At 44.8% G+C, this 13,056-nt stretch overlaps 1 protein-coding gene across 1 annotated transcript in view; it reads right to left on the bottom strand.

Annotated features, from left to right (window-relative positions):
• Positions 1–1,386: 1,386 nt before the first annotated feature.
• LOC147613719 (uncharacterized) overlaps positions 1,387–13,056 on the bottom strand; it is a 40,704-nt gene continuing 29,034 nt past the window's right edge. Inside the window, exon 3 of the mRNA XM_086781687.1 lies at positions 1,387–1,949. Coding sequence (XP_086637813.1) covers positions 1,927–1,949 — 23 coding nt within the window. The 3' untranslated portion in view covers positions 1,387–1,926. The remainder of the gene's footprint in view (positions 1,950–13,056) is intronic.

The raw sequence follows: 13,056 nt of genomic DNA on the forward strand, positions 1-13,056 counted from the left end.
GCTTCTAGATCTCTCATTCTATACGATAGGGATGCCCCTATCCCCCCTCTCATATCTCATTGTTGCCGAGGCCATGATCATATCTCTTCACTCCACTACTGGAGTTTCTAATTTGAGTCTACCTTTACACAGTGAAGATGATCTTTTGGACTTTGAGCTTGTTGATTATACTACTATATTCCTGGAGGCCTCACACATATATGTTTATGTTCCTTTCGGATTGCATTGGAGGAGTTTTACCTAGCTTCAAGGGCTCTCATTAATTGGAATAAGTTATATTGGTTTTGGATTAGTGATTCGCAAAGAGATTAGGGTGCAGATCTCGAGTTTACTTGGATTGACAGAGGTTGTACTTCCAGAGATATTTAGGGTGTCAAAGTAGGGTTGATATATCGCACGCACAATAGTGTCGGGATCCATGGACCGAGTTCTGAAATCCACAAAAGAGTAATATATATGTTGCTTCTGTTGGAATGATCATCTCCAGCCCCGTTTGATCCCTTTTATGCCCCCTTTTATTCAACATATTTATCTGATATTTTTGGGTATTTTTTCCACCTTTCATTCGGTGTTTTTCCTAGTCGTGGAATTTGTCCTCAGTCGTGGGTTTTTATGCTAGGGACCAGCCCCTTCATGATGTATATAAGAACATGCTTTGTGCCATATAATTCATTCATCATTTTTGTTCTTGCTACCATCACAACTTCGCAGATGGCCACAAGGACACGTATACAAGGACACGTATACAAGGACCACCCAAACCTACACAAGCAAAGCACATTGTTTTCATGATGGAGTGGGATCAAGGGATCGATCCCCATAAGACTCTCTTAGCACAAATTTGTTGAGATCACCCTACATTTTGGGATGAGGATTTTTAGTTCTGGCTTTTAGCTGTGATTTTGTGTGGCCTCTTCACACTTAATAGAAGTCTCCTTTCCACCAAAAAATAATCATAATAAAGTAATACACTAGTTTCTTTTCTAGCATTAACTATAATTTGTTGCTGACCACTGCTAAAAAATAACCCCAAGTTTAGTATATTTCCAACTCCTAAAACAAAAAAAAAAAAACAAAAAACCTCAAAAACTTGAGGTTGAAAAATTGAAAATTTGAGGTTTTATAGATTAACTTGAAACTTTGAGAGGTTTTACAGATTTAGTTGCAAGTTCAAGCTTCAAAAACTTAAGGTTTGTTGCCATTTCAGTGGAAACTTTTTTTTAGACCACTGTTGCTGGCCCTTCTGAACCAGTGAAAACATCTATTTAACACTGCCTAGAGAATGGAAAAAGGTGGAAAACTGTTGGGTTCTTTCTTAAATCCATATATCGAAAATGCTTTGAATAAAAATGACACAATTTAAACTAACAATTTATCAAGCCCATGAACGCAGAAAGGCTTTCTTCAAGCTTGTATTTCAATAAAATATAGCTAGTTAAAAAAGGTCATTAGTTACACTCTGAACAACCAGTAAAAGCTCCACTAATTATTTCTTGGAACAAAGATCATTCTGATTCAAACCCGGGAAGGCTTCCCACAAAGAGAGAGAAAAAAAGGCTAGGAATAAAGCCATTGTTTACACTACAAAGAATTCAATAACACTGGAGACCTACACTGCTATGCCCACAACATTCCTGTGTAATGCTTTTTGTAAGTGCCATGTATACTTGCAAAAAAGGGTAGAGTTAAACTCAATTATATCTGGATGGAACCCCATGTTCTCTTATAAGGCTTTGCAGAGTCCTTTCTTTGACTCCACTCTTTTTTTTTCTTGGTGTTGTCTGGATGTACCTCTGGGATATACTGCCTTGGGGGGGATATCTTTTCCAAAATGTATGGTTTCTTATCATTACCAAAACTTTTGTTTTTTTTTTAATAACCCATTCAGTACCCAAAATCACCTACATGTTCCAAGCCTCCCCCCTGTCAAGAAGGAATATCCGGCGCACCTGCAAAAAGCAAGAAGTTCACCCATGAGGACACATTTGAAACTTGAACCAGCTAATACAAAATCACCATGGCACAATCAACTTACATTACATTGTGGAAACAACTCTAAAAAAGTACTATAATATCTTCTCCCTTACTGCAAACTCACTTGTCACAGAAAAAGGCCTCTAATACTCCGGTGTTTTGCACAAAAGACCCCATTCACCTCGTCTGCCACATGCGCGGAAGCTGTGTGTGTCTTCTTTCAGCCCTAAGCAACTGAATAGGAACCTTGATGCAAATCACCACAAAAACGGAGAGAAGAGAGAGAGATCTATATATTTTCAATATATTCTATAGTATACAAAGACAGTACAAAACCTGTCAAAGGCCTTCCAAAAGAGGAAACATAAAGCCTATCCATGACCTGCTCCATCTGGGGGAAATGCTGAGAATGAATCAAGGCCTAGCCTTTTATAGGCCCAAAGTATGCTGAAGAAGCTACCTGACCAGCATTCGGCCAAAGGACAAATCCCATGTGTATATATGCTACCGACCTACTTCATAAGCCTTCATAAGCCTTCATAAGCCTTCATAAGTCTGGCCAATTGGATCTAAGCCCTCTTGGCTGTCTTTTGTGCACACCTGGACCCATGCTCGAGCCCTAATCTAGATGCTTATCTGCTGCCTGTCAGAATTAGCCTTGGATTAGGCATGTCCATGTGCATGCACATGACATATCCTCTTGCTAAATTTGATGATGGGCTTCCAACTTCTAACCTTGATGACTGTCATTATCCCTTTGTCTCCTCATGGACTCCCATTGTCATCTTTCCTTCTTGGGAACCTTCTCACTGAAAACCTTGCCATTTTCTGATTCCACTCCAAAGTCTGGTGTATATCGCCATCTTCTGATTCCACTCCAAAGTCCGGTGTATATCTGTGTATCTGTTCCACTTTGTCTCCTTGCTTTCATGCCCTATCCCTTAACACTTTTCTGGTTTCCTTCCTGAGGATTGATCCTAGCACCTTTGCTCTACCCTTCGATGATCATCATCCCTCATAATCGTTTTCCTGAAAGTCTTCCTTGATATGCCCCAAATGGCATCCGACCCTCAGGGCTGCCATTCCCTTGGGTTTTGCTGACACCGACAAGCCCTGTGGGATTACTACCTCGGCTGTGGTACTCTCCTTGGACCTGTGCACCTTCCTAAGACACTTTCAACACTTAGACTTGCTGAGCCAGATGCTGATACAATGTTGCATGGCCACCACACCACCAAAAGATCAAGACAGGGACAATGGCTTCATCCATGCGCGATGCGAAAGCTCTGTGTTTTCTTTCAACCCTAAGCAACTCAATAGGAACCTTGCTGCAAATCACCAACAAAGACGGGGAGAGAGAGAGAGAGAGAGAGAGAGAGAGAGAGTTGGAATTTCAATATACCAGATAGTACACAAAGATAGTATGGCCTTGAACTTCCAAAAGAGGAAACATATCTATGACCAACCCCATCTGGAGGAGATGCTGGGAATGAATTATGGCCTAGCCTTTTATAGGCCCAAAATATGCCCAAGAAGCTGGCCGACCAGTAGTCAGGCAGAGGACAAATCCCATATGTTGTATATATGCTGCCGACTGTTCCATAGGCTGTCTTCTGTGCACACCTGGACCCTAATCTAGATGTTTATCTGCTCCCTATCAGAATTAGCCTTGGATTAGGTATGTCCATGTGTATGCACATGACATGGTCTTGGGTGTTTTGCATTGCTAGGCACCACAGGACCCTAATCTAGATGTTTATATGCCTGACGACGTTGCTCCTGTCTGGCTCAACCCACCGGGGAGCATTATTTATTCACTAGCGAAGGACCGGGTCTCCAGAGCAGGCCCGCTCAAGAGTCCAATTACCTACGAACTCGCATACGAAGCCCCAGACAACTCAAGCCAGATTTGTCAATGGAGTTAAGAACCCTAGACTCGCACACAAAACAAAACAGGAAATAGATAAATTTTTGGAAGTTCAAAAACTCCCCCTCAAGCGTGTGTCCGTGAAGAGCAGTCTCTTTCTGTGAAAAACCCCAAATGAATTTACCAATATCTGCAGAATTTTAAAAAAAACAATTTATTTAATATTGCTGATGTGGTGTTGCGAGTATAGAGGAGGTGGCGGGAGACGCCTGCAAATCTCGGCAATACGGTGGCACCCGGTGTTGGAGCAGGCGACTTGGGCGACGTGCAGCTATAGAGGAGGCAGTGCACGGTGGAGGTGGCACAGGGCAGCGAAGGCGGCGAGCAATATGGCTGTCGTATTCAATGGCAGGCACTGCAGATCTGGGCAGATAGGAGGAGCTGCACAGCAACGCACAAATAGGGGTTCACACACACGAGGTGGACACGCACATGAGGCTCCAAATCCTACCACCTTGGAACTCAAACTATTTTCACGCTAAACATAATGAAATTATTTAAAATAACTCGTTTGCAAGGAATGACCTAATCCATAAAGCCATTTCCTACCCAGAACCACATCAATCTTCTTCTCCTTCCGTTGGTTAAGAAGTATGCCGAAAGGCGTGTTTACAACTATGTCCATAACGGACAAAAAAACTGCAGAAATGAAGGGTGGGGCTCCCTTCATGGCTGGCCGCTCTCAAAGGGAGGCTACATCATAGAGGTTTGGGGCAGGAGGGGGAGAGCCAAACTGGTGGCCTGTAATGCCAAGTGATCATGCTCTTTTTGGAGTAGAAGGGTCCCATGCCCCAGATGCGGTGAAAAGCCGCCTGCCGCGCTCGGAGTTCCCCAGCCACGCGCTCTAAGCGTCCCCACAAGGTGCGGATGTCACATGCACTCATGCACTAAGTGCCATGTGACACTCTGGCTCATCATCGACGCTACACTTGTTCAAATGTAGTACCTTTGTACGATTATTTGTTGTACGCCAGTGTGAGCCCTAGTCCAAGGACATGTCGGGCACGAGCTACGTAGGCCTTTCCAAGCCTTAGGTGTCATAAAGCCTTCCAAAGTAGCTTCACAATTGTCTTTAGTTCACTTGATGGTTCAGCCAATCTTTGGTCTACATCGTCCTTGCAATTGTCTTCAGTCAACCTTCATCAGTAAGATTTCAGCATTGTAAAGAAGTAAAGCGAATACTTCCTTAAGTGAGTAGACTGGGACCCAATCTGGTGTTGACTCTACATATTCTCTCTACAACTCTATCTCTTGTGAATAAAGATTGTTGGCATCAAAGCTTCTAGTTGTGACCCAACTTGGCAACCTACAGTGCGCATTCCATGAATGGTAAAACTGAGGTCAAGAAAAACCACCCAGCCATTCACCATGTCAAGAGAAAAAGAAAGAAGCTTTAAAGAAGACACCACCACACAAGAAATTGTTCACAAAGACACCACTACAGAAGAAAGGCCAAATAAGGAACGCTTCCACAAAGCAATACAGTTTTCCTTCAAGAGCTGATAGAACAAAACATGCTATTGAAGTTACAACTTCAGCAGGCAAAAGAAGCAAAAAATCCTAAAGAGCAAGGCCCCCCAAATTTTGAACACATGCTTCATCTAATGGAGCAACAAAGACGATGAGAACTTGTTGAGAAACGGAAGCCCAAGGAAGCCAAACGCAAGGATGATGAAGACCAACACAAGGCAGAACGTGTGGCCCTAGAGCATCAATATAAGCTCGATCAGAAAGCCATGCAACTCCAGCATCAATAGATATTGGCAACCTTACAGGCTAGTTTGATGGCAGGACTTCACAAATTGGCACCTGGTCCTAGCTCGTCTACCACCATCATCTGAGCTCAACCAAACTTCAGTAAGTATGATGGTAACTGTCCTCATTCTGCAGTCACTCGATTTATACATCAATTTGTTGTATATTTTCCGTTGGCTAAGATTGTAGATTCTCAAGACAGTCCATCTGGCAGCTCGGCAAATCACTAAGGAAGTCGTTACTTGGTGGTGGCATCGGTCGGGTCTTCATAGCGATCCAACCACCAATACAACTCATTACCTATGGGATACTTTTGTGTATAACCTCAAAGCTAGGTTTCTTCCACCCCAATACATGACGAGGATGAGTTTTACAAACTCTCACAAAATGGGTCTCCAGTGTTGACCTATTCTAACAAGGTCATTACCATGGCACAACAATTGGGAAAGTTGAAAGAAGAGAAGCTGAAACAGTTTCTCAGGGGGTTGGATACCAACATCTGATTTCCTGTACGAAATTTCAAGCCTCAGTCATATGACTGGGCTCTATCTCTGGCTCAAAATCAAGAGATGATGCTGAACGGAGACAAGCCCAACCAGGTCTAGACAAGCCCCAAACCCACGCATGCAACATCAGTCCTCATCCCAACCAAGTAAGGAAGCACAGATTAGTAAAGACAATAAAGACAGAAAGTCTCAGAGCACCTCAAGGGGGAAGAAAAAATCAAAGGCCAAGCCTTAAAAAAATGCCCGAGGAGAAGGCCAAGGAGGGCATTACTGGAGGTCATCTCCCACCAAACGAGCAAAAGTGGTACCAAGCAGAAAACCGACATTTCTTCTACCATCGAGTAGGCCATGGTAAGAAGGATTGTACCAACTCGTAGGCTGAGAAAGCCACCAAAGCATCATCCTCTATTGTGGCCACTACCAACCCCTCCACCCTCAATTGCGAATGTCACTCAACTGTTGCCTGCTTTGAATCTAATACCTTGATGATAAGAAGTAAGGTTAGGCAAGAGGGCGAGCTTAAGGGCGAACAAAAGCTCTAATCCGTGCCTATGGCACAACGAAGGGACAACAGCTCATTGTCCTCCTTAATATGGACAGCTCAAAGCATGCCATCTCTCCGCAGTTGGCTACTAAGATTGCTTGTATATCGGTATCACACCATGTAGTTGTGGACGGGTTTACAACTAGTCTCCGCACACACATTACTCACAAAGCTCAACAATTTGAGTTTCATGTTTAAAAGCCCGCATTTCAGTGACATTTCATTGTTTCACCACTCTTGGGGTGTGACATTGTTCTCGGCATCCAGTGGTTTCGAGAATTTGCGCCCATTCCTGATTGGTGGTAGAACACCTTAACCATTGTTGATGGTTTACCTAAGCCCATCATAATTCGCAGAGGAATAGGAGCATTCTTGAAACCCCACTCATTTCGCATGTCCAAACCCAACGAGCAATCAAAAAAGGAGCTGAGTGCGCATTGATCTATGTCCACACTCATTAGTTTGTTGTTCAACTAGCAACACCTTTAGAGAAACAATTGGCAAGTGTCCTTCTACTGTTCCAAGACATCCTTTTGAGGGATGATCCCTCGCCCAACTACCACCCATTCGTCTTGAGGATCGTCACATTGAGTTGGTCCCCAAGACAGCACCACCTAGTAAGTTCCTCTATCGCCTGTCTAAGGCATTGGAGGGCGAACTGAAACAACAATTATCCTAGTTACTCCATGCTGGATTTATTTGCCCATCATCCTCGTCGTTTGTTGCACTTAAGTTATTCGTGCAAAAGAAAGACAAGACCGCATGTTTATGTGTGGACTACAGGGCACTGAATAAGCTCACCATCAAGAATAAGTTCCCAATGTCCATGAATGAATACATTCTAGAGCATCTCAATGGTGCTAAGTATTTTTCCAAAATAGATCTCAAGAGTGGCATTCTATTCTCACAGATGGATGGAGTGATCAAAGGAAGTGTGGCATTATCAACATCCTTGTGTCTTGCCCGCTTGGCACATATTTCTTGTGTGCGGTTGACACCGGGAGAAGGGGGAGAAAGACTACTGGGAGTTTCATCTACCGCCATATTAGGCAAGCGATCATAGAGGTAAGCATTAGTGTGGCTGATTTTGTCATTTGTGCAAAGCCCTCAACTCATATGATTTATCTACCATGTAGGTTGGGGCTCAAAACGTGGTGCAAGTCATCACCAACAATGCATCAAATTGTCGACGCATGGGCCGCTTGCTTGAGACGGAATTCCCCACCATTGTGTGTACTCCATGTGCGAGTCATTGCATTGACTTACTCATGGAGGATGTGGCGAAGCTCGGGTGGGTACATCTATTGTCAACTTCTTCATGCTAAAGGTGAAGGTGCTTGCTATGTTTCGTGAGCAAAGCAGGCTTGACTTGAAGAAGCCATCGGCCACCCGCTTTGCCTACATGTGGCTGGTTTTGGAGCGTCTATACGATGTGAGGCCCGCTCTTCGCTAGACAGTTGTTTCCACCATGTGGAACGAATGGGATGAGCACGTCACTAAAGAGGCCAAAGCCATGCAACGCTTTTGCCTAGAGGAGAGATTTTGGACTAGAGTCCGAGTAATTGTCATTGCTATGACTCCATTCTATAGGCTCTTGCAGATGACAGATTGCGAGGGGTCCACCATGGGCCTTCTTGTCCACTTCTTTAGAGCTGCCCTTGTGGAGTTGGAGGCTTGCACAGACATTACATTTGACGAGCGAGCACAAATCATGGAGATTGCATAGAAGAGATGGAGGTGGATGCACAAACCAATCCACGGGTTTGCAGCATTGGTACATCCAGCCTACAAGTTGTCAGAATATGCAGCGGAAATGATGACCAAATCTGGGAACACAAGAGCAAAAACGCAGGCAGAAAAAACAGCACAAAAAGAGAGAGATGTAGGCGTGTAACTCTGCTCTGATATACACAAGAAGATCCCGAATATGATACAAATAAGGCATGGGGGCTGAGGAGCTATATATACTCCCCTAGAGGGCAATCGGCCAGCATCAGGAAAGCCCACGACTGAGGAATATGTCCACGACTGCTGAAAATAGCAGTCGGCCAGCTACAGATGCCTCCGCCTAGACAGAACAAGTCGGCCAGCACTCTGACAGCCCACGACTGATGTAGATCCAGTCGGCCAGCTTCAGAGTGCTCCTGGCATCACCTGGCAGCCCTCCCAAGCCTCAGAAAAAATGGGAAAAAATGGGGGAAAAATACGGAGAGTGGGGAAAAATGGGAAAACACCTCATAAGGGCGGGCACACCCACAACAAAGGCCCTGGTGTATAAAACTGGACAGGAGATGACTTCTAACACCCCCTCTCAGCTCCTGGCTGTGTAACCAACCACTGGGAGCTGGGGTGCCGCCTGAGCAAATCCTGAGAGCGACTTCGTGAAGAGGTCCACCGTACTGTCCTCCATCGAACAGAACTCCAGCAAGATATCATCAGCAACAATCTGTTCACGAACAACGTGCCTCTGGATGACCAAGGGTTCCACCAGTGGAAGCCCAAACCTGCAATGTAGCCTCCTCCTGCTCCGTAAAACTGCTCCTGGGGCATAAGTAGATCTCCTCGTGTCCGGATCTCCTCCCCAAACCGAGTCACTCCAACCGTGGAGTCGGACTCCATCCAACAATCCCCCTCCTGTGTACAAGAGTCCCTGATCCTTCGCATGTCGCAGAAACCACAGGAAACGCAATCCTGCCTCCCAAAGAGACATCTGCAACCAAGAGCTCAACCGCCTCCTCAGGAAGCTCCCGTCCAATCCGGTGTCCATCAACCAGATCAATGAACCATACAGCTTCTGAGTCACAGAGACATCACACTGCTCACAAGGATCAACACCTGTTACGGTGCACAAACAAGTCCTGGAAGCCTGATGAAACCTGTCAACCACCCCCTCTGAATCCGGAACCACAAAGCCTGGAGAAACCACTGTTGGGTTTTATGCTGTGTATGCACCCAGAGGAGTGCTAGTGATCATCAGTAGGTTACTGGGGCACTTTTTACTTCAGTTAGTGGAGGTTTTTTCCCCCAGTTTAGTTCTTTTTCACTTATATGCAGTTTATAAGTGTTTTGGTCCACCCGGCACATTTATGGCCGGTCATGTGAACACTTATCCTTTAGGGGTCACTATCATGTGGCTTGTACTTCACTTTTCTATCATTGAGAAATCTACAGCAGTCGTGTTCACTCTCCACATTGGTTTCCACGCCTGTTTTCTTTCTGTAAACCCTAACCCTAACCCTGTTAAGTCTTCAATTGGTATCAGAGCCATTGAAGCTGCTCTGCATTGCCTGTACACTGCCAAGCTCTTGTTGCTTCTGCCCGTACATTATTCGTACACCTCTGCGCCGTACTGTACTGTTGCTGCCTGTACATCAGTGCGCCGTACAGCAGCTTCAGTACTTGCTGCCCGTACATCTGAGCGCCGTACAGCTGTGCGCCTGCTGCCCGTACACCCATAGTGCGCCGCCTTCAGCTTCAGCTGTGCGCCTACTGCCCGTACATCCAGACTGCACGTCGCCTACAACTACAGTACTCCACCGCCTTCAGACTGTACAGTCAAGCGCAGCCACCATCACTTGCTGCCCGTACACTTGCATCCGTACCAGGCGACTGTACCTGGCGACTGTACACACGTGGCGACTGCACCTGGCGACTGTACCTGACGTGTCTTCAGTGAACCTGCTCGCCCGACTGTACCTGACGTGTCTTCAGTGAACCTGCCTAACACAATACACTACCTGCCCGTACATACCAGCTGAATACAGCGCCGCCTTCGACTAGCTCCTAGGACTGGTTTCGTAAAGTACCTGCAGAGTACAACAATCAATTCATATCTCAGCTGGTAAGCATTACAGGTTTTGAGTTTTGGGCATTCTTATTTTTCTTTGTGAAAAATATACAGGCACAACAGGCAGATTTTCTAGCAAGAAAATATACAGATTTTTGCGAAGTTTGGGTGCAGCAAATTTGGGCATTTTTGGGGCATTTTGGCATTGTGTACGCCATTTGCTGCTCTACTCAGTCATTGGTGCATTAAGCTGCACATTCAAAGGATTGAGAGTGCAGGCAGATTTGGGTGAACTGTATTCAGTGGAGTACAATTGTTATCAGGGTTTTTGCTTTTGGGTTTTTTGGTAAACAGGTACAACATTGTGCGTAAAGCATAATGGCAAATCAACAGCAAAGTGATGTATTCACATATTTGTCTAAGGAAGACAAATTGGATGGCACGAACTACTCCTTGTGGAGTTTTATGCTGAAAAATGTGCTTGTGGCAAAAGGTCTTTGGGATTTTGTTAGTGGTGATGAACCATGTCCAGGTCCATTGGCTCCAGAGACTCCTCCTCAAGGGGGTGCTCGTGGACGAGGACAACAGGTACAGGCTCCAGGACAGCCATTGCCTGTTCAGAGAACAAATGCTCAAAAGACATGGGATGCCAGGGATGCACAAGCTTTGTCACTCATTGCATTGTCAGTTCAGAGGTCTATTATACCTCATATTCGTTCAGCTGGCACTTCACAGAATGCATGGGTGACTTTGGAGCAAATGTATGCTGCTCGTAATGAGGCTAGGATCTCATTTTTGAAAAGAGAGCTGGAAAATCAGAAAATGAATGAAGGAGATGATATGTCTAGCCACTTGAACAAGCTGCAGGATTTGAGAGAGCAACTCATCAATGTGGATGAGATTATTCCTGAGACACAGCTTGTGTCCACCATCTTGCACTCTTTGCCAAGATCTTACTTGGCTTTCCATACCTCTTTGAACCTCAGCATGAGGAATGCTGTTGAACCCCTCAAGTATCAGGAACTTGTTGCTCTCTTACTACAAGAGGAGCAAATGAGGAAGAATATGAATATGAACACAAATGCTGAACAAGCATTTACTACAGGTCAAAAGGGGAAAGGGAAATCTCAGCCAAAGAGTGCAAATCAAAATTCAGGTGATGGTGGTTCTTCACAGGATACCAAGAAAAGTGATGGACAGCCCAAGAAGAAGGGCAAATGTCATTACTGTAAGAAGCCAGGTCACTACATCACGGAATGTAGGAAGAGGATTGCCAAAGAGAAGGCAAAGGAAGCTGGGATGTCTGTAAATGATGCTCCTAAAGCTCCTCCAGAGACTGCTTCTTTTGTTGAGGACAGGGATTACTGTTTCTATACATGCAGCTATGATGCCTCTTGGTCTTCACAGGCACTCAGTATGACAGAGCATGCATGTACTTGGTATTTTGATAGTGGTGCCTCAAAGCATATCACATCTCGCAGGGATTTGTTTAGTCATGTTGGCCCTGCCCCTGTTGGCAAAACTGTTCAGTGTGCCAACAATGCTTCATATCCAGTGTGTGGCATTGGGGAGATTCAGCTTACAGCCATTGATGGCTCCATTCTCCGCCTTACAGATGCCTTATATGTACCAGGGATAAAGAAGAATTTGTTGTCCATTTCTTCTTTAGCACATTGTGGAATGCAAGTCCACTTTGATGATGATAAATGCATGGTCAGAGACAAAGCAAATGCCTTGACCTTGATGCTTACTGGTACATTATGTCATGGACTTTATGAGTTGGATGCATTTCAGCCAGTGGATCAGTCTGCTTATCATGCATTCACTCTTACTCCAGCTATGGTTGATGCGGAGTTATGGCATGCTCGCATGGGGCATGTAAATTTTGGTAGTCTTATGCTTATGCAGCGACATAATATGTTTACAGATCTACCTCTCATGGAGAAGCCTCCAGATCACATTTGTGAAGGATGTATTTTGGGAAAAATGCACAGGTTTTCCTTCCCACGTGATCAGGCTCTAAGAGCAACTGCAAAGTTGCAACTTATACACAGTGATCTTTGTGGTCCCATGCAGACGAAGTCATTAGGTGGTTGCTTTTATTTTGCAACATTTATTGATGACTTCTCTCGTATTTGCTGGGTCTATCCTTTGACACAGAAATCACAGGTATATGATGCATTTTTGGCCTTTGTAGCACTTGCTGAGACAGAGTCAGGATGCAAAGTGAAGACTCTCCGTTCTGACCGAGGGGGGGAATATATGTCACATGTGCTGAATTCCTTTCTTGGGAGTAGAGGTATAAAACATCAGTATACTACTCCTTACACTCCACAGCAGAATGGGGTTGCAGAAAGAAAAAATCGGTCACTCATGGAGATGGCCAGATGTATGCTAAAGGCAAAAAGACTACCACATATCTTTTGGGTGGAAGCAGTAATGTGTGCTTGTCATATTTTGAATCGATGTCCCACAAAGGCATTGGTTTCTATTACTCCTTTTGAGGCTTGGCATGGCCGCAAGCCTTCTGTATCGCATTTTCGTATCTTTGGGTGCCTTGCAT

This window comes from Cibotium barometz, chromosome 43, assembly GCF_041138505.1.
Source record: "Cibotium barometz isolate CiBa-2024 chromosome 43, ASM4113850v1, whole genome shotgun sequence".
Taxonomy (NCBI): domain Eukaryota; kingdom Viridiplantae; phylum Streptophyta; class Polypodiopsida; order Cyatheales; family Cibotiaceae; genus Cibotium; species Cibotium barometz.